The sequence below is a fragment of the Garra rufa genome, chromosome 5, assembly GCF_049309525.1.
Source record: "Garra rufa chromosome 5, GarRuf1.0, whole genome shotgun sequence".
Classification (NCBI taxonomy): domain Eukaryota; kingdom Metazoa; phylum Chordata; class Actinopteri; order Cypriniformes; family Cyprinidae; genus Garra; species Garra rufa.
This window is the reverse complement of record NC_133365.1, coordinates 20,224,232-20,246,452: the sequence shown is the minus strand read 5'-3', so window position 1 is coordinate 20,246,452 and position 22,221 is coordinate 20,224,232. Positions and strand designations below refer to the sequence as shown.

At 33.5% G+C, this 22,221-nt stretch overlaps 3 protein-coding genes across 4 annotated transcripts in view; 2 read left to right on the top strand and 1 right to left on the bottom strand.

Moving 5' to 3' along the window:
- The window catches only part of ptgs1 (prostaglandin-endoperoxide synthase 1), a 31,254-nt gene extending 30,275 nt beyond the window's left edge, over window positions 1-979 (bottom strand). The window contains exons 1-2 of the mRNA XM_073841451.1: window positions 748-979; window positions 567-656 (exon numbers count right to left, since the gene is read on the bottom strand). Of these exons, the coding sequence (XP_073697552.1) occupies window positions 567-656; window positions 748-754 (97 nt within the window). The 5' untranslated portion in view covers window positions 755-979. The remainder of the gene's footprint in view (window positions 1-566; window positions 657-747) is intronic.
- Window positions 980-3,648: 2,669 nt separating this feature from the next.
- lhx6b (LIM homeobox 6b) lies at window positions 3,649-6,336 on the top strand. The gene is made up of 7 exons (XM_073840007.1): window positions 3,649-3,671; window positions 3,845-3,917; window positions 4,093-4,214; window positions 5,483-5,703; window positions 5,837-5,931; window positions 6,009-6,104; window positions 6,190-6,336. Exons 1-7 carry the CDS (start codon window positions 3,649-3,651, stop codon window positions 6,334-6,336), a joined length of 777 nt encoding a protein of 258 aa, XP_073696108.1.
- Window positions 6,337-10,529: 4,193 nt separating this feature from the next.
- Window positions 10,530-19,187, top strand: krt1-c5 (keratin, type 1, gene c5). Of its 2 annotated transcripts, none has more exons than XM_073841177.1 (9): window positions 10,530-10,604; window positions 11,165-11,603; window positions 11,694-11,776; window positions 11,897-12,053; window positions 13,451-13,615; window positions 13,737-13,862; window positions 17,328-17,545; window positions 17,669-17,694; window positions 18,933-19,187. In XM_073841177.1, the coding sequence occupies exons 2-9, from the start codon at window positions 11,208-11,210 to the stop codon at window positions 19,046-19,048; spliced, it is 1,287 nt and encodes a 428-aa protein (XP_073697278.1). In that variant the 5' UTR covers window positions 10,530-10,604; window positions 11,165-11,207; the 3' UTR covers window positions 19,049-19,187. The 2 variants fall into 2 exon arrangements, with proteins under 2 accessions (XP_073697278.1, XP_073697279.1); XM_073841178.1 differs by having other exon boundaries at window positions 10,559-10,604; window positions 11,168-11,603.
- The last annotated feature ends 3,034 nt before the right edge of the window (window positions 19,188-22,221 follow it).

Sequence of the window (22,221 nt, the reverse complement as noted above, 5' to 3'; positions counted from 1 at the left end):
GTGCACAAACTGCAGCAGATAACCAGAACCCCCATTCTCTTCAGTACTTTCCATCATTCCGTTGTACGACAAACTCAGCTAGTCCTCGAGCTCAAATTTGTGCAGAGAAACACAACCAGTACCGGACAAAATTTAAAACAGCCACTAGCATATTTATTCCGTAATCTATTAACCAAACACAAATCCCTACAGTTTAGTCATTCAATAAACTAAACTATGTAAACAGAGAGGCTGACGCAAAGATAACATACACAGTTTCCTAACCAAGATCAGACTTGTTCATTGCTGCTTACGCATACCTCCATGAGGAGCAAAAGAAGAGTCATGCTGGAGAGAGTCTTTGAGCTTGATTTAATGACACTTATGCTTATGCTAACATAAAATCAGTTTTGGATAAAAAAATACATTTTGTGACAATCTGAGAGAATATTAAAAATGAATGGTGTTCAGAAAAAAATAACACTACAGTTTATCTGACCAACCTATACACCTACATCTGTGAAAAAATATGTATTACTTTTTTTAATTAGGCCTTTGTATTTTATAAATAACGGATATATGCTTACCAATGTTTGATGAAGTTGGGTTTTCTTCACCAACACACAAGGAGAGACTCAGCAGCAGGATAAACGTCCACTTCAGTAAAAAGCTAAACACTACAAAGCGAAATATCTGATAGGGCTTGTCACAAAAGTTGATACAGAGTATATAAAATTTACAGAAGTACTAAACATTTTCATTGCTCACCTTTCATTGTAGTTTGGAACACAAAAAGGATTAAATACAAAATGTAATTATAATACGAAAGCACGAAGAATTGAGTGGTGTTAAAGAAGAAAAAATCTCCAAATAAATAATTCCATGTCGTCTATTTTCACATGCAAGACACAGATGCATGCAGAAGAAGGCTTTTTGCAAATTGATGAGAAAAAAAAACCCGCTGGAAAGGAACTTCAGTTTTTAGAGTGGAAGCACCAGACCAACCCCACGTACGCACCAGACCAACCTCACGATTAAAACCACAACATGGAATAGAAACGGACCTCGTCTTTTAACAGTGGTTCGGTTTAGTGAGCCAGTTGAGACGAAAAAATAAGTAAAAAATTCCTGTGGCGCCACCGTGTGTCTAAATCTGCTGAGTAGGCTAAAGTAAAACTAAACGCACTTGTGTGGAAACAAGCGGCGTTCGGCGCTTTGTTGTGTTTTACTTCAAATACACAGGCAGTCTCATATGGTCCAAATAAATTATCTACCCAAAAAAGCGTTTTTATCAACGGAACAAGGATTCATGAAGACGAATCAGCAACATGCCAATGCCTTTAATCATGATAATGAAATAAAAATGGTCTGTCTAAACAAAACTGAATGACTGGTTTCGCAGTATCTTTCGATGTTAATAAATCAATGTATAGCGTTTAAATACAGTCTAATAAGCATAGGCTACTTTGTAAGTTTTGAAATTACTTAAAACAGCAACAAGGTCTATGCTATCAACAAATGTATCAGTTTACACTATAATAATAAGTTCTTCCATACCTTATTGTGAATACAGCAAGACGAAAATACAGCAACACCAATTCCATAAGTTTTGTAAGTTTGACACAAAGAAACCATGCATTGCTGTGAGGTCAAACTGGAACAAGCTAACTTTCAAATCATTATGCATCTTTTCCATCTTTTTTTCATTTAGCATGATTCAAGATGATTGCTCATCATTCTGGCTGAATTAAGGTCTTGTGGTCGGCTGAACTTTAGGAAAATGGGACAGACACAGAAACTGCCCTCTTTCTAAAAGGAAGAATATGGCATGCATGTAAAATTGAACAATGAGTTGGGCAATTAGAGTACGCCTGATTAAAAATTAGTTATATACACTCTAACATGAAAACAAAATAGGTGTGAACTTGTTCACACACTTATCAGTTTTGGAACCAACTAACACATTGTAAACTACTGAAAGAAATTTCCCCACTAAATGGCTTCTAGCTGCTTGAGAAACAGTTAAAAGCCTCTCTAACTTTTACAATCACACCTTTTACGATCTCTGGCTGCTCAACCACCCCAACTCTCACACTCTTCCGTCCCTCCAGGGTAAGTTTCTCATAAATTACCCTACTGTAAACATGTCCCACTCCTCCCTACCGCAGAATGACGGAACATAGCAAAGAACATATCTTCACAACCAGCAGTTCTAGATGTCTAGATGCTAAATTCTAGATGTGCATTTACAATAATAACTTTAGAGTTTCTAAACATCTTCAGATCCATGTGTTTGGGAATAACTGACTCTGATCTGATCAACAGGAAACTATATGTAAACACCTCTCTAGTACCACTACCTACTATTTTCTTAGTAGTTGCATAATTAATGATTTGTCATGAATATTTGTTATGAAGCACCTTTAGTAACTTGCAGTTACAAAGTGACTGGGAAGCAGAATCAGAGTTTTTTTATATGGCTGATTTTGAGGTAAGCTATCTTGTTATACAGTCAAACCAAACATTTTTTCAACATTTGTCATATTGTCACAGTTTATTCGCTATAGAAAATGGTCATAAAATATGACAAGAACTGTGTCAGAACAAATTCAACCAAAAAACTGTTAGTATGACAATATTTACACAAGTTAGTATTAATACTTATTGACTAATTATCAAGCAATGTTTAATTTTGTTCAGTCTGTGGTGTAAAAAGGTAAACAAAACATGGTCAGGTGGTCAAAGTGTATGAATAATTTTTGGTCCCAAATTTGTATCAATTTTACTGGTAGTCCACTCCACTGTATGAAGAATTGTTTGGTATAATGTGTCACAGTTTACTTTATTTTGCTATCGTCACTTACATAAAGGAACTATAGTGTCCTGCACCCACTAGTAAAAAAATATCAAAAATGATATCTAATCTTTGGTTCGACTGTACCTAAAAAAAATAATTTTAATGTAATGACTTAAAAGCAAGGAAAACAAGTGTTTAGGACAAAGAAACTCTTTAAAACGCGTCCCAGGATGCACTTTATGAATATACACATTTCCAATATAAATTCCTGTCTTTTCTTTATCACTAGTAAAAATCATGTATGTCATGATCACACCTGAGACAATAAATATAATGGATAAAATGTATGTGCTAAATAAACAAACATGTAGATAGATAGATGCAGGTCTGGCAGATCTTTTTCTTTTCCAAGAAAAGATGTTTTACTATGGTATCAGATTTCACATTCCTTTGTGACTGATATAACATGAGTTTGCTTGTTTTTAAGAAACACACTGTTGGCAGTATACAGTATGCAAAAAAAGAAAGAATAAATAAATAAATGTTTTTACCCCATTTTACAGCACAATTGCACAAAATCTGCCTGCATTGAAGTTCCTGTCTATGATTTCTGATGATGGCTTTATTGCCTTTTGACTGACAGCTAAAATGTACACTTTGGCTGTCTGCAGTCCCAGCATTTTAAGTCATCCTAATTATATGGACTTTCTCTGTTCTCTTATTATATGGCACATGATAACAATTCTGAAGGACTTAGAGGTTAAGAGTGTAATCGATAATTCTGTTATAATTGGACCTGGTTTTATATAAGTGTAGCATAGCCTCAGGAAGATCAGTGTTAACTGGTAAATCCAAGTCGCTCGCATACAGCAATGTGTCCTCGCGTACAGCAATGGTAAGTAGCCGAAATTATTTTTACTTTATGTCATGCTAATTGACTACCAAACTAGATACAGTACAGTTTATTACAAAATACGTTTTAACTAAATAGCCTATATGTATTCCAAAGTCATCCCCGAACCACCACTGTCAGAGTTTGAGGGAGAAAAGGTCTGTTTTGACCTCGAGGTGTTCATCGCTGTCATCTTTCTTCATATGCGCCCGCTGCACGACGGAAATTGTGGACCGACAAGTGCTAAAGGTGCTTACTGACCGTACAGTGACTGGGAAAAAACATAAAGAATAGTGATAATTTTATTCAACATAGTGTGTACTTTTAATATTGTTATAATAACGAATGAATATGACGAATACAAATAGGCCTATATTTTGAGCGTGACAAGACGATATGTAACTTTATTTCTTTCGGTTCTCAGGTGAATGGATTAACGTGGCATCTGAAATGTTTGCAGTGCTCGGTGTGCGCTGTGTCATTGAGTCAACACAACAGCTGCTTCATCAGAAATAAAGAGATTTTCTGTAGAACCGATTATAACAGGTAAAATGTTTATTTACGTCAAGTTTTTCTCCATTTCTGAGTATTTTCATAGTACTTGTATGTTTACATTTATAGTTTGCTGACAGCATGCTGCCATAAGGCTTAATATACTATTGGCTTAATGCAAGGAAATGTACATAATTTTACAGTAAACAAAAAAACTTTTGGTTAAAATAAAATATGAATTTATAAAAGGAAAGAAAAAGTTAAATTTTTCATGAAATAGTCTAAATACACTACCATTTTTAAAGGTCTCTCTGCTCACCAAGCCTGCATTTATTTGATCCAAAATACAGAAAAAAATAAAAATTTTAAATACTATTCAAAATAACTACTTTCTATTTGAATATATTTTAAAATGTAATTTATTCCTGTGATCAATGCTAATTTTTTAGCATCATTACTCCAGTTTTCAGTGTCACATGATCCTTTAGAAATCATTCTGCTGATATGCTGTTCAAAAAACATTTATTATTAATATTATTATTATTATTATTTTATATAAATTTTTTTAGGATTACTTGATGAATATAAAGATCAAAAGATCAGCATGTATCTAAAATAAAAGGCTTTTGTAACATACACTATACATGTCAAAGCTAGGAGTCAGTATTTTTGGGGGTGGAGGGGGTTGTAGAAATTAATACTTTTATTTAGCAAGGATGCTTTACATTGATCAAAAGTGGTAATAAAGACATTTATAACATTACAAAAAGATTTCTATTTCAGATAAATGCTGTTCTTCTTAATTTTCTATTCATCAAGAAACTGTTTTCAATATAAAAATAATAATAATAAATGTTTTTCTGAGCAGCAAATCAGAATGATTTCTAAAGAATTATGTGACACTGAAAACTGGAGTAATGATCCTAAAAATTCAGCTTTGATCACAGGAATAAATTACATTTTAAAATATATTCAAATAGAAAACATTTATTTTAAATAGTAAAAATATCTCAAAATTGTACTGTTTTGTTGTACTTTGGATCAAATAAATGCAGGCTTGGTGAGCAGAAAAGATTTTAAAAATCATTAAAAATTTTAAAAACTTTTGGCTTAATAGATAAATAGGACTTTTATCTGTAAAAAAAATGTTATAATAAGGCAATAACATCAGAACTTTAACTAAAAGAGTTGAAACTCAAAAATCAGAAAAAAAGTGCACAGGTTAAACAGAAGCAAATAATTGTTCTGACATGATTAAGAAATGGTGAAAGATTTGTTGCCATCAAGACAATAATGTTTTTTTGTTTGTTTGTTTTTATCAGTACTTTCGGCACAAAATGCGCTCGATGTGGACTTCAAGTCAGTGCAAATGACTGGGTTCGGAAGGCAGGAAGTGATATATATCATCTCGCCTGTTTCGCTTGCTTCTTCTGCAAAAGGCAGCTTTCTACAGGAGAAGAGTTTGGCTTGATGGAGAATCAGGTTCTCTGTCGCCTTCACTATGACATAATGCTACCAAACCTGCAGCACATGTCAGACAAAGGTCATTTCAGCTTTTTACTATTCGAAAAGCACAGTACAACAATATCTTACATGTTAACTAATAACAACAATCTCTCAGTAATACACTAATATGATCAACATTTAATAATAATAGGCTATTTGTATCATAACAGGAAATGTAATACATTTGGATGGAGCTTTACCCATACAATACTTCCCAAAGCCATCTAAAAGACCTCGTACATCATTCACCTCAGAGCAGCTACAGGTACACTTAAGATGCTTTTCTCCACCTGTGATCCTTACATATTAGAATGGACTTGCATATGTATTTGATTTACACAGATTATGCACACCCACTTTATTCAAGAAAAGAACCCTGATGCACAGATGCTGCAGAGGCTGGCAGACATGACTGGACTGAGCAGAAGAGTAATACAGGTACAGAACATATAAGCTGAAGCCTATACAGTGACTCATTGGATGTTAGAATTTAATTGTAGCCACTAATACTGAATTCTTGCAGGTTTGGTTCCAAAACTGTAGAGCCAGACAGAAGAGGAATCCAATTTGTGACAGCACTCCTCCACAGGACAGATACCAGACCACTGCAATGCCCGTTCTGTCAGATAACCAGTACTTCTTGCCCTTAGGTAGACCTGAGACTCACTGAGACTGTCCAGTATTTTATCATCACTTTTAGAAATAAAAAAAGGGTACAAAATTGTTGCTGGACTGGAGCAGTATCGTTTAAAATGGAACATGAATGTACACTTTAGATACTGATACACTACCAGTCAAAAGATTTTTAATGTTTTTCTAAAGAAGTCTCTTCTACTCAGCAAGCATGCATTTATTTGATCCAAAGTACAGCAAAAACAGTGAAATTTTGAAATATTTTTACTATTTAAAATAAATGCTTTCTATGTGAATATATTTTAAAATGTAATTTATTCCTGTGATCAAAGCTAAATTTTTAGCATCATTACTCCAGTCACATGATATTCAGAAATCATTTTAATATTCTGATTTGCTGCTCAAAAAACATTTATTATTATTATTAGGCTGAAAACAGCTGAGTAGAATTTGTTGGATTTGATGAATAGAAAGTTCAGAAGAACAACATTTATCAATAGAAAACAGAAATAGAAAATGGAAATAGAAATATTTTGTAACATTATAAATGTCTTTATCCAAGCTTTTGCATGGTATAGAGCAAAATGTTACAAAAGCTTTTTATTTCAGATAAATGTTGATTGTTGGATCATTCTATTAATCAAAGAATCCTTAAAAAAATACTTGACTGTTTTAAATATTGATAATAATAATAATAAAAATGTTTCTTGAACAGCAAATCTGAATATTAGAATGGTTTCTGAAGGATCGTGTAACACTGAAGACTGAATTTTTTTTTAGCTTTGATCACAGGAATAAATTAATAAATTTTAAAATATTTTTACATAGAAAGCATTTTAAATAGTAAAAATATTTCACAATATTACTGTTTTTGCTGTATTTTGGATCTAATAAATGTAGGCTGGATGAGCAGAAGAATATTCTTTAAAAACATTAAAAATCATACTGCTCAAAAACTTTTGACTGGTAGTGTCTCTTATCTTTTAGCTTTTGTACCTTAGGAAACTTTTTTCTCCTGAGAGTGTATAATATGCTCCTTTATATTGAGATATATGGATATATAATAATTTATGTGGAGAGTGTTTTAAGTATTGATATACCATTAAAAGTTTGGGGTCAGTTTTTTTCCCTAAAGAAATTATTATTTGAAAGAAATTATTTGGTTATAAGAAATTATTAATGGCAGTAAAGACGTGTAATGTTAAAAAAGAGTTGACAGAAAATCACTTTTGAACCTTATTACTTACAGAATCCTGAAGAAATGTATCACCATTTCCATAAAAAATATTAAGTAGCTCAGCTAATATTGATAATAATAAATAATAATAAAAATGTGGTAAACAGCCTTGGTAAACATAAGAGACTTCTGCATTTGTTTATTTCTTTCAAATTATTAGCAATACACTCTTAAAATAAAGGTGCTTTAAAAAGTTCTTCACAACGATGCTATAGAAGAACCATTCAGTCAAAGGAATCTTCAGAATCTGAAGAACCTTTTTTCGCCACAAAGAACCTTTTGTGAAACAGAAAGGTTCTTCAGATGTTAAAGGTTCTTTATGGAACCATTTAAACAAAAAAGGTTCTTCTATGGCCTCGTGAAGCACCTTTTTTTAAGAGTGTAGCTAGTAAACATAGGCTATATTTACAAATGTATAATGTTTATAAGAGTTGGAAAAGATTTTAAGGTATCATATGATTGACTGGAAGTTTGTACATTATGAAAAGGGTGTATATTTAATAATACCAAACACATCTGTATTTAACATCTTTTATAGTCATTAGTATGTCCAGTGATAATTTGATGCCAAAGTGACTCGCTTGACTCAAAACAAGCGAGATGGATAAAGTGAACTATATGAAACACTTCTTCTTTTCATCTTGCGGCAAAAAAAAAAATGCCAAGCTTGACATCGTTATTTCTCGTCTGATTGCTTAAAATTGTGACAGTTTTCTGACAGCCTAATGATATTTGCACTCTAGAAATAATTGTCAATTTTCTGTCAGTTCATCTAATGACCCAATACAATCCACTCATCAGGGTCCTTTATTCACTCATGTTCATTGGTATGTAATAATTCTAATAGAAGATGAAGGTCTCCAATTTTGTCTGTGTGTGTTTAATGGCAACCACACTTTATCAAATGTCCAATCAAATAATGACCATTAAGCTATTCATCCAGCGAGCAATTCAACAAGCGCTAACAGGCATTGAATACTGCTTGATGCATTGATTCACTATGCTGTCCATTAAAGTCACCATTTTTTGAAATAACCTCAAAGTGTTTGTATTGATTTGGACACACTTAAGCTTAACAATGAGTCACAATGGCCAAACATGATCTAAAATGGCTTGTCCTTCCTGGTCATTTATGGGTCTTTTCTTTCTTGCACTGCACATACTGTACCTTACAGACCAAGAAGTGTTAAACTCTCAAAGAAAAACAATATTATTTTTCGCTGTAGCATACATACCATTCAAATGTTTGTGGACAGTAAGACGCTCACCAGGGCTTCTGTACTATCCAGTATAGTCCATGTGACATCAGTGGTTCAACCATAATGTTATGAAACTAGAGAATACTTTTTGTGGGCAAAGAAAACAAAAATAATGACTTCTCTTCGGTGCTGACAGGAGTAGGCGTTCTGAAGTAAAACCCGGATGCACTGCCCTTTGTTTACAAGCAGAGGAATGCAGACCTAGGGTCAGAAAGCTCTCGAATTTAATCGAAAATACTTTAATTTATGTTCCAAAGATGAACGAAGGTCTTACAGGTTTGGAACGGCATGAGAGTGAGTAATTAATGACAGAATTCTCGTTTTTGGCTGAATTTTCCCTGAATATATTTATGGAAACGATTTGTATTTCTATTTTTTTGATTAACAGAAAATTCAACAGAACAGCACAGTCACTTTGGATCATTTTAATGCATCCTTATTGAATTAAAACGACTAATACCTTCAATGTTACTCACCCCAAATGTTTGAATGGTAGTGTTTATAAATATATACATTTTTAAATTACTTGTTTACCAGGGTTAAATCGTTTTTAGTTTCAGTTTAGATGCAATGTGTCTGTTTTATCCATGGTTAGCACAATAAGCGTGCAATTTCAGTTGTGCCCACATGATGGAGCTGACTCTATTTACAATAGTGAGTAATTTATATGATAGAGGGGTCAACTTTAATTGCTAATATGCTTCTATTTAGTCTACTTATATAAAGGAGTCAAGGTGGTACTTTGATTTCTATCATGGTATACATTAATGGCAACTGATTAGTTCCATGGTTTTCATCAATGTAATTCTTACACATTTTATTTATTATATTGCACTGGTATATGCATAAACCTCAAGGTATAATGTTCAAAAAGGTAAGCAGTCATATAAACTACAAGTAGACAACAAAGTGGAAAACACAAAGTATATAATCTTAATTTGCGATAATGTGTCATAATGTGTGCTAACTAGGTGATTAGGTCAACCTTCACCCCAAACACAAGTATTTCTCATAGGTTTTGCCTTTCTGCTCTCTCTCGGTCGCTTCATTGTTTGAGCTTCTTCATGGCTAGTGAGGCTTTAGAGGACCGTCTCCGTGTGAAGCACAGTTCTCACGTTACAGGTCATTGTACCCTCACTGAATAGTGTCAGTGTACAGAAATGGACTTTTCCCCTTCTCTAAAGCAAATCAGGTTACACCAGATTCAGAAAAAAAAAATGGGGTTATGGTTATTACAGTACACCCTGTCCCATAGTGGATATGAAGTCACTTCTATTATAAACTATAATTGTCAGTGCTGTTATTTATCTTAAAGCGATTGTTGTCCCAAAAATGACAATTCTGTCATCATTTACTCGCCATCATGTCGTTCTAAACCTTTCATATCTGGAATACAGAAGGATATATTTTGGGTCAAAATAACAAAGGACGCTATTGAATTTCATTGTATTTACTTCCTAAAAAAAGGTTTGAAAATGTAAGTTGTGCTATGTCTTTAAGCAAATGTTTCATTGAGTAAAAGTCAAGCATCACATAATTTGTTACTGACAGTTTCAAAAACAAATGTGCAATGTAATCTGTATAGGGTGCCTTGGGAAAATTTCATTGTGTTTTATCGGTTTCAGTCAGGAAATATCCTTTCACCTGTGGAGGGATGTGATTGGCTGGCCATACACTTCCATAGTCAACAGCTCTTCAGGAGGAGCCCAAGCATAAATACTCGGACTCACCTGAACAAGTACAAATAAAAGCCACCAGTTCTTTCCTGGACAAAACCACACTCAGGTGCTGCATTTGGACACAATCCGTGTAAGTATTACATTTCTTGTTCACAAAGTCTTTTTTTTTTTTTTTTTGTTATGCAAAGAAAGTGATTTTGTCATTAAAACGCAGCACTTTTGTATTTTGTATAGCTGTAATATCCAACAAATTTAGGGTACTTTTTCTAAATCCAGTTATTTACTGCAGTATTATTTTAAATTGCATTACATAGCTGTTTAAATGTTAAATATCCATCTACAGTCTTAAAAATAAAGGTGCTTCACAATGCCATAGAAAAACATTTTCTGTCTAAACGGTTTCATAAAGAACCTTTAACATGTGAAATTCTTTATGCTGTATGTGTTCTTCAGATTACAAAAAGGTAAGAAAGAGATGGTTCTTCAAAGAACCTTTGACTGAATGGTTCTTTGTGGAACCAAAAATGGTTCTTCTATGGCATCGCTGTGAAGAACCTTTTAAATCACCTTTATTTTTAAGAGAGTAAGCATAACAAATGATGGATGGAAAGGAGAGTTTCCATGGTTTTCATATGAAAGTGAATGACAATCTGCATTCTGACTAACAACCAATGAATATTTCTTTACCAGAAGTGCACATACAGTACATAAACTCTCTGGTTCTGCAAACACCATGACCTCCAGCTACTCTATGCACAGCCACTCTCTGGGACGGCAGCCGTCTTTCTCCAGCATGTCTATGCGTGATGGTGGGGCTCGGGGACGCTCCAAAGTCCCACTGTCGCTCTCCTCTGCCAGTACTCTGTCCCTGTCTCGTTCCACCTCTCTGGGAAATGGCTTAAACATCCTAAGCAACCTCTCACTGAATGGTCTAGGAGTTGGCGCCAGTGAGAAGGAGACCATGCAAGGTCTAAACGACCGACTTGCCAGCTATCTAGAGAAGGTGCGTTCTCTGGAGAAGTCCAATGCTGACCTGGAGCTGAAGATTAAACAGCTGATGAAGGAGCGAGCACCCAAGGGTCACGACATCGAGGGACTGATAGCTCAAGCACATGCAATTGGACAAGAGGTTTGATGATCTAGTGGAACTAAGAGTTCTGTTTATTACTTGTAGTTGTTTCATAGACAATAGTAGCAGGAATGTTCTTCTGCTCTCTAGGTGAGGAAAAAGACTTTGGAGAATGCTCGTATAATGCTTGAGATTGACAATGCCAAGCTTGCAGCAGATGACTTTAGGGTCAAGTGAGTTTTGCTCTTTTTGTTTCTTCTTATAATCCCTGAGAAAGATTCGTCATGAATTTTTTTTGTACTATTTTGTACTAATTGTCAAGTTTTAATGGTTTATTATTTGTTTATAATCAGATGGGAGGCAGAAGCTACTCTTTGCCAGTCGGTTGAGAGGGACTGTCATGCTCTGAGACGAGCAAAATCTGATCATGATCAGATCATCGCAACCCTTCGAGGAGACCTGGACAGTCTGAAAGAGGAGCTCTATTTCCTCAAGAAGAATCATGAAGAGGTTAAACACATAACTGACACAAAAACATAACAATAATCATATAGGTATTGTTCATTTTGTTTAGGAAATTACATACCTTATTCAGATAGATCTTATTAATATTCATAGGTATTCTAAAAGTATGCACATTTTTACATATTTATATGCTGAATGTAATCGAACATTACTAAAAATTATTTACATATGCACAGATTTAGAAATTCTTTATATTATATTTATTTTAATAAAAATATTTGTAGGAACATTCAGCGTTGGGGGTAATGCATTACAAGTAATGCGAGTTACGTAATCAGATTACTTATTTCAAGTAACTTGTAAAGTATGCATTACTTAAAATATTTGAGTAACTTTTTTAAATAAGTAATGCCAGTTACTTTGTTTTCTCATTTTTTCACTGTCATCTCTGTCCTGTGTTGGGAATAAAGGTCCTTACACACTGAGAAAATCTGAAATTCTCATCTGAAATTTTCGTCATAAAAAATTAGATTCTGGTTAAATTTTCTGTGTTTTTGCATCCGTAGCAAGCATTTTGATGTACCTTAACGTTCTGCGCATGACGGATTTTGATGAATACAAAAAAACGCATATGAAAATTTTGGACTTAAGTCTTCCGAGACACTTACTTCAGTTTGAAGTTTATTCATTTCACTTTTGGTGTAAAAGGGCCAAAACCCAAAACATAATGCATTTTCTTCAGTAAAAAGTAAATGCAATTAGTTACTTTTTCATTGTGTAACATAATATTTTAATGCATTACTTTTAAAAGTAACTTTCCCCAACACTAGTAACATTTTATTATTATTAAGATATATTTTAGCTACTCTAATTTTTTTAACCACTTTGCAACTATATAAAAAATGCAAAAAATTGTGAAAATACATTTAGCCAGAATATACTATTATTATTGAGTAAGCTCATCTTATTTCTCACAGTAGTCAAATATCAAGCCTCTGAGTGATGCGCATATAGAAACACCCATTTTTCAAACTGTTTTCTTTAGATAGATATGTAGGGTAATAAGTGTGTAAAGCACACACATTAACACACACACACCCATGTCCACAAACAAATAAAGTGGGTGAGGAAGTATTTGGTCAGACAGGTGTGGCTTCACTCAAATATAGCATTTAACCATAAATTAATCACTTTACAATAAGCATCTGCAGATTGTTAAGACCGCAAACAGGAAATTGTACAAAAATATTAGGACATATAAAAATATTTGATAATAATAATAATAGCTAGTAATAATAATAATAAAAATAATAGCTAAACTGCTGATATACTATATAAGAATGGTTAGTATTTCTGAGAGTTTAATATATCATATTTTGTGATATAATGCAATACGTGCAAATACTCTTCCTTAACATTGTTAATGTCTTGTCTGTCTCCAGGAGAAGAACACACTGAAGACCCGTCTAGCCAATGAACAAGTGAACGTGGAGGTGGATGCAGCCCAGGGCCCAGACCTGGGAGCCATCATGGCAGAGCTAAGGGTGCAATATGAGAGCATCGCACGCAAGAATAAAGAGGATGCTGAGATGTGGTACCTAAAGAAGGTCAATGTACAATCCAACACAGACTCCACAGCCACCTATTTATAGACTGATGATTTCACTGCAAACACAGGTGTGTTTGAACGAATATGTGTTCTGTGTGGTGTGTGTATATATGTGACAGCTGGAGAACGTGCAGTCAGAGGTGAAGGAGAGTAACGAGGCTCTGCGATGTGCTCAGAGTGAACTTAATGAAAGACGACGCTTCCTGCAGGCGTTAGAGGTGGAACTGGACAGTCTGCGCAAACAGGTGAAATGAATGACCGTTTATCCTAAAATCACTGTGGTTTGTCTGTGAAATGTCCACTAGAGTTGGAAAAAGCATGACTTTTAGTCATATTGAAACAAATTTAAGAACAGAAGTAACCAGTTAACAATAGATACTAGTGTATACTTCAGAACACTGGAACATTATAGATAGTTGCATCCAATAAGTTCCAGGAAAGTCTTACAAATTCTTTTTTTTTTCTGAACTTTTCCAGTGGTTTGGATGGTCATAAACATGCTGACAAATAGACTTTTATCCACCTTACTTTTCCATTTGTGAATTTTTTGGGTCCGACTTCCAGTCTCATCCGCGTTCAGCTATTTTAGCTGTACAAAACAGCTCATTTTGCTGCTTGATACTGCAAACTAGTGTGTCGTCAGTGTTGTTTTTGACAACCATCTTAGATTTAGTCTTAGTCTTAGTCTTTTGGACTAAAATGCTTCTTAGTTTTAGTCAAATTTTAGTCACTTCTATATGTGATAGTTTTAGTCCAATTTTAGTCGACGAAAAGTTAAAAAGGTTTTAGTCTAGTTTTAGTCGACGAAAAGTCAAAAAGGTTTTAGTCTAGTTTTAGTCAAAAAAAGGGAAAAAAGTAGTCTTTTAACAAATTAATGTAGGTCAGTAAGTATTTTGCTGTTGGGTAGTGTCACTTATAAGTTCTGAAAATAGCAGATCTATAGTTCAACACAATGTGAGCTTCCGGATCGACTATTTTCACCAATAATTACAATAATGAAGGAATGTTTTAGAACATAAAAGACAAACAAGGATGGAATGCTAAAACGGCTTGCCATACTAGTATAGCAAAGAGTATTTAATGCTAAAACGGCTTGCCATAGCGTCAGATACTTTTTAAGTTTTAATTGGCATGCACAATAAGCAGAAATGTCATGCATTTTAAACGTCTGACGGACCACCCACTAACATTTTCGTCTATTATCGTCTCGTCAACGAAAACTCACACACATCTCGTCATGTTTTAGTCATCAACGAGCCATTTTATCTCGTCATCGTCTCGTTATCGTCATGAAAAAAAGTGGCGTCAACGAAATGATTTCGTCATCTTCATCGTTGACGAAAACAACACTGTGTGTCGTACCATATTATTTAACATATTATCGTAATTATGAACACACTGCTTTGTAGTGCAAGTTTTACAATTTACTGCACGTTGTTATTCTTCTCGTTATTTCCCTACAGCGGCCAATGAACCGGAAATTTCACCCATAAGCTTACTTCCGTATTGAAGAATAAGGTGGATAATGAAAAATATTTTTACTGCAGTGGACGTCAAAACACATTATAAATCAAATCAACAAATATGATCAAAAACAGGACAAATATATGTTTTACAAATACAATTATCTTTCACAAACATGTATGTGTGAGTATGTTCATGAAGTATGACAGGGATTTCCAAACTTTATGATGCTAAGGAGTCCCAAATATGATGATCCCTTTCCTAAAACAAGAATGCTTTGTTTGTATTTTATTATTGATATTTTTTATTGACAAAAAAAAACTTTTTATGCTTAATAAATTAAATAACTGATTTGACTAAATAATTGACAGTGCCATCATACTAAACCAAATTGTTAAAATATGATCTGGATTTTTTATTAAAAGTAAATATGTGTCTGAGATTTATACTTCACACAAGTCTTTATTGCATCTTTAATATCACATCTGGCGATAGATAGATAGATAGATAGATAGATAGATAGATAGATAGATAGATAGATAGATAGATAGATAGATAGATAGATAGATAGATAGATAGATAGATAGATAGATAGATAGATAGATAGATAGATAGATAGATAGATGTATTTTTGTAAGAACTTTTGAGAGGTTTATATATGAGGTATATTAAATGGATTCCAGACAAATTGCTTACCTACTTTTCTTTTCTATTTAAGAGAAATTTCCTTTTTAAATGTCTTCTAGTGTGGGCAAGACTGAATTGCTTTAAGAGGGAATGGAAAAAAAATACATCTTCCCAACCTTTTTACGATGAATTGCTTATGTTATATTACTCACCCGTAAATCTGTTTGGATAAACATTCTTTAAACAGTCAAATTCTCAACCCTTTGGTTAAAGGTCAGTGAATATGTCAATGAGCTGTTTGATGCATCATATTCTTGCAGTGGTTTTTCTTTTTACCTTTTTTGGGCTTTTTTTAATCAGATCTGCAATTATTTAGTCTATGGTTTGTCATCAGACAGTCAGAGAACGTGTCAAGGTTAGCTCTTCAGCACAGGAAACCACAATCCCCTCCATCTGCTGTTCATCCTTATGCAAACAACAACCATATATGTTTACTCCTGTATAAAAAAAATCATGTGATGACAGTCTAAATACACATTGCATCCTTGTGGCCTGGACAGGTGATAAAAGACCTTTCAGCAAGTTGTAGTTCACACATACTGGTTATAGATCAAACATTATTTAAAAGGAACCCCTGGTATTAAGACTTATATTGCTTAATTTAATGTAAATGATGACTCTTACAGAAATATGTAGTAGAAAAAACAAGAAATTTAATACTTTGTTCTATACATATTTTGGACTATGGGGGGCGCCATTATTTTAATGATGTCAAATGGTTGCACTCTGTGAGCTACTGGTGCTACCTATTGCCTATTTTTACCGCAACACAACTCGGAAAATAAAATCGTGATAAAATGCCACATTGTGTGCCACACAGGTGAAGGGCAACAAGAGAAACAATGTAAGTCTTTACTGCTTTCGTAGCAATAAGAAGATTAGAAAAGAATGGGAAGATGCCTTTTGACGAATAAAAATCTCTACAGACCCACTTCTTTGTTCTCTCAGGTGGCAATAGATAAGCGTAGGCTTAAACCAAATGCTGTACCATCAGTTTTCCCCCAAGGAGTCTAAACGTCCCCAGATGTCGAGTGAAATTTGCACAGATAAACTCCTTCAGTGCCTGTGATGAAATTTGCGGCATATTTACACCCTGCCAGGATGGCATCTAGCGTTTCTTGTCTCTGCCGTTTGTAAGCTCTTTCAGTAGCTGTGGTCTACTAATGTGGCATCGTATCAGTATTTTATTTTCAGAGTTGTGTTACGGTAAAAATAGCAACAGGTAGCGCCAGTAGCTAACTGAATGCAACCATTTGACATCATTAAAATACTCGCGCCACCCATAGTCCAAAATATGTATAGAACGATGTGGTTTTTTTAAGTAATGTAAATCTTTTATGGGTTTTTTATTACATATTTCAGTAAGAGACATTGTTTACATTATATTAAGCCATACAAATTTTAATACCCAGGGTTCCCTTTAAGGACATTCATTATTGATGGTACTAATGTCTAATAATAGGTTTAAACTAATCGTACAACAGTCTTACGTACTGTATTTAGATTTTTTATATTAACTATTTCATTGAAAATGTTATGAATATTATGGCTCACCGCAGGTTGGTGTTCTGGAGGGGAACCTCGGAGAGACGAATCAGAAGTACACGCTTGAGATCGAGCGTCTTCAGGGTTCGCTCACACAGCTGGAGGATGAACTCTCACAGCTGCGCCTGGACATGCAAAGAATTAAAACTGATTACGAGCAGTTACTGCGCATCAAACAGAATCTGGAGCTGGAGATCGCCACCTACAGGAGGCTGCTGGATGGAGAGGAAGTGTAAGAACTCAGAGAGGTTTCTAAAAACTGAACAATGCTGAAATCTGTTAATATGTTACAGTTATACACAGACAGTGCTGAAGGAAACATCTCTGATGACATTTTTTCCCCTTATGATTTCAGGATAAAAGAGACACCCACTCCTAAAAGTAAGTCTGTTCTGAATGGATAGTTCTAAGACTATACAGCTAAAACTGTATTCAGTTTCTTTACATGTATGTTTTAAGGTTTGTGTTATTTATTTTTTTAAATAAGGAAATATTCACTGGTCTAAAAAGTTACAACTAGTCCTACTCTCCCCTGTAACAGTATCATTAAAGGGATAGTTAATCTAAAAATTAGAATCTGTCATTAATTACTCACCCTCATGTAGTTTCAAACCTGTAAGACCTTCATTCATTTCTGTACACAAAGTAAGATAATTTTGATGAAATACAAGTGCTTTTTGACCCTGCATAGACAGCAACACAATTGACAGGTTCAAGGCCCAGAAAGTTAGCAAAGACATTGTTAAAATAGTCCATGTGACGTGTGTTGAAGACTGACAGGGAAGAGAGATTTTTTTTTTTTTTTTAGCATTTTTGTGTATTAAAACCCTCTTCAACAATGACTGTATGATTTTGAGATCCATCTTTTACCCCTAAGGACAACTGAGGTACTCTATTATTCCAGAAGGTTCAAATGCTCACTGATGCTCCAGAAGGAAAAACGATGCTTTAAGAGCAAGAGGGTGAAATATTTTTGAATTTGAAGATCAGGGTAAACTTATTTTGACTTCTGGGGATCATGTAAGTATTATCTGTAACTTTTAATGGGCAGCACTAAATGAAAAAATATCATATTTAGGCAAAATAAGGAAAATGTTCATTTTCCAGCTCTAAATGCATTGTTTTTCCTTCTGAAACATCAGTGAGCATTTGAACCTTCTGTAATAGTTGTATATGAGTCGCTCAGTTGTCCTTAGTGTGAAAAGATGGATCTTAAAATCATACAATCATTGTTGGAAAGGGTTCAAATACACAAAAACGCTGAAAACCCAAAGAATCTGTGGACCTGATGGACTTTTCTAAAGAACAGCTGGCAGTTTTACTGTTCAGGACAAACAAGGGACTCATTGAACGTTCAAAGGTCTTACGGGTTTGGAACGACATGAGGGTGAGTAATTAATGACAGAATTTTCATTTCTAGGTGAACTATCCCTTTAAGTTTACTTATATTGTAGTTGTCAACAGCTCTTTGACCGTGTAACTCAGCACAATAAATTAGTTATAGTGAAGTGATTTCCTAATAAGTTATCTGCAATAGCATAACACTAAATTTAAAACACTGAACTTGCATAAATTCTCCATGAGAATTCAAATGCTCATTGTTTTTCTGTCTTTTGTAGAAGAACCTGAAGTGAGAACCAGGAAGATTGTGAAGGTGGTCACCCAGACTATGGTAAATGGAAAGGTGGTGGATGAATCCAGTGAAGTTGAACAGATTGAAGAACGAAAAAAGTGAGTCTAGCTCACAAGTGACACCCATACTCTTGTGCTTTGTCAGTGGGAACACTTATCACAAGATACCACAAAACTATTCTCAGTGATCTGTTCATCATTTTGCCAAAAAAGTGAATAAACACTTCAGATATTACAAATTAGTGACGTGTCAGCTGTCTTGATTTTTTTTTCTACCACCTCTTCAACAACTTATTAACTTTACATCTTCACATTCTATCATAGTTATTTGAATGTCTTCCATTTCTTTTCACTGATATAATTTCTTCTTCACTTTCTTTAGGTCTGATTCTGTAAGGCGAGTCGCAATAGAGCGGGTCATTTAAGAGTAGCACAGACCGAAAGTCACACAGTGAAACTAAATACATATGATACTAGCTGATTTCTTGAATGAAGTAGGCCTGCTAGTTTTAGAGACAGTGGTAGGAAAATGATATGCAGCAGTGGATGGGGAACCTGTGAACCTGTCTGGTCACAGTGTGAGAAACCGAGCCAAAGGACGAAATCAAGACAGCCTCACTTTGAGAACGATGACCAAAAAAGCCCTGACACCAAACCTCTGTAGTGTCAAATATCTTGCTTTTGTGAGGCTTTCTGGGTGAAACAACTACTGTGGTCCCAACCCATCACAGTCCTTGTAAACAAGAGTCTTTACTTTGGTTTGCTCCACTATTATTGCCAGATATAAAACAATTTAGGCACTTAACAAACAGCCTTAAGCTTTCATTAAACACATTAAATAATTCTAGCACAGGTCAGATTTTTATATCTACTTAAATCAGAACGTACTGTTCATTTTTTAGTGCTGAATGGAAAAACACATTCAGTTATGCAACTTTCAATATGGGGCACATAATTCACAACATCTCTTTTTGTCATAGACTTTTCGATGGTTATCAATGTGGAGTGCACATCTGACAAATAAAGCTGTCGCGGTTTAGCTGTAGCACCTTGTGTATATTATCTCTAAACCATTGAGCAGATGAGTAAACATACTGATACGTACAATGACGCATTTACAATAAACTTTATACTGATCAGCCACAGACTCTTGTTTGGTTTCTGTTATCCATGAGTGACTTATAAAACATCAGATGATTTTTTTTCTGCCTTGCCATTGTTTGTTAACCACAGGCATCATTATTGTAACAAATGCCGTTACAAGCTGCTGTATTACTGACAATAAAAGTGACACAGCGTCCTACCACTGCCTTTGGCAAATGAAGAGGGTTTCTGACTTCAGCTGCTACACTGTGTATTCAGTGTATTCAGTATCAGTGGAAATCTCTCTGTTTTTACATGTCAGATGCGTCCTTTCTCTTCACAGGTGGCCATAACAACAATCTCAAATACTGCTGTACTGTAAATGTATAATTTACTTAACAGACTGTTATTAATATGATATAACTAATAAATACAATTGCTGAACCCGCTTCGCTTTTACAACACTGCCTCCTTGTGGAAAGAAGCAAACAACTTGGTTTAAGATGGGATCGCACTTTGAAAGAATTAATCGTACTTTAAGAATTAATCGTACTCTAGAAATCATCATCATCAAAATGTACTTTTTTATATTCACGTGGGTTCCATCAAAAACAGCAAGAATAGAAACGTTGACAGCCTTAACTGTATTATAGAACTAATAATAATAATAACCTTAATTGAAGAAATACTACTACTACTAATCATAGAGTAATAGTATATTGCATTTATATTATTATTTTTTATTACAATTTGTAATATTGTAATAAAAAAACAGCATGAATGGAAAAGTTGACTGTCACAAGTGATGTGCCTAAAACGCGCTCTACAAATGCTATTACTACTACTACTACTAATAAAAAATAATATTATTGTTATTATTATTATTACAATGTGTAATATTGTAATAAAAATAAACTGCATTAACGGAAAAGTTGACTGTCACAAGTGATGTGCCTAAAATGCACTTTACAAATAATAATAGTAATACATTATTATTTTTTAAATATTCTACTATTATTAATATGATTACATTTTGTAATATTGTAATTTAAAAAATGGCATGAATGGAAAAGTTTACTGTCACAAGTGATATGAAACCATAAAAGCCTACAATGCACTCTAGAAATAATAATAATATATTTTTAATTATATTATTATTATTATTATTATTATTATTTATTACAGCAATTTGTAAAATTGGAATTTTAAAAAATGGCATGAATGGAAAAGCTGACTGTCACAAGTGATATGAAACCCTAAAAGCCTACAACGCACTCTAGAAATAACAATAATAATATATTTTTTAATTATATTATTATTATTACTACAACAATTTGTAATATTGTAATTTAAAAAATGGCATGAATGGAAAAGTTGATGGTTACAAGTGATATGAAACCCTTAAGCCTACAATGCACTCTAGAAATAATAATAATAATAATAATAATAATAAATATTTAATTATCATTATTATAATTTGTAATATTGTAATAAAAATGGCATGATTGGAAAAGTTGACTGTCACATATGATGTGCCTACAAGGCACTCTAGAAATAATAATAATAATAATTATATATGTATATATATATATATATATATATATATATATGTATATATATATATATATACACACACACACACACACACACACACACACACACACACACACACACACACACACACACACACACACACACACACACACACACACATAATATATAAATTATATTATTATTATTATTATTATTATTATTATTATTATTACTACAACAATTTGTAATATTGTAATTTTAAAAATGGCATGAATGGAAACGTTGACAGTCACAAGTGATATGAAACCCTAAAGCCTACAGTGCACTCTAGAAATAATAATAATATATATTTTAATTATATTATTATTATTATTATTACAAAAATTTGTAATATTGTAATTTATGGCATGAATGGAAAAGTTGACTGTCACAAGTGATATGAAACCCTATATGTCTATAATGCACTCTAGAAATAATAATAATAATAATAATAATAATAATAATAATAATATTTTAATTATATTATTATTATTATTATTATTATTATTACAACAATTTGCATTATTGTAATTTAAAAAATGGCATGAATGGAAAAGTTAATAATAATAATAATAATAATAATAATAATTAAAAATAGATAATTATCATTATTATTATAAT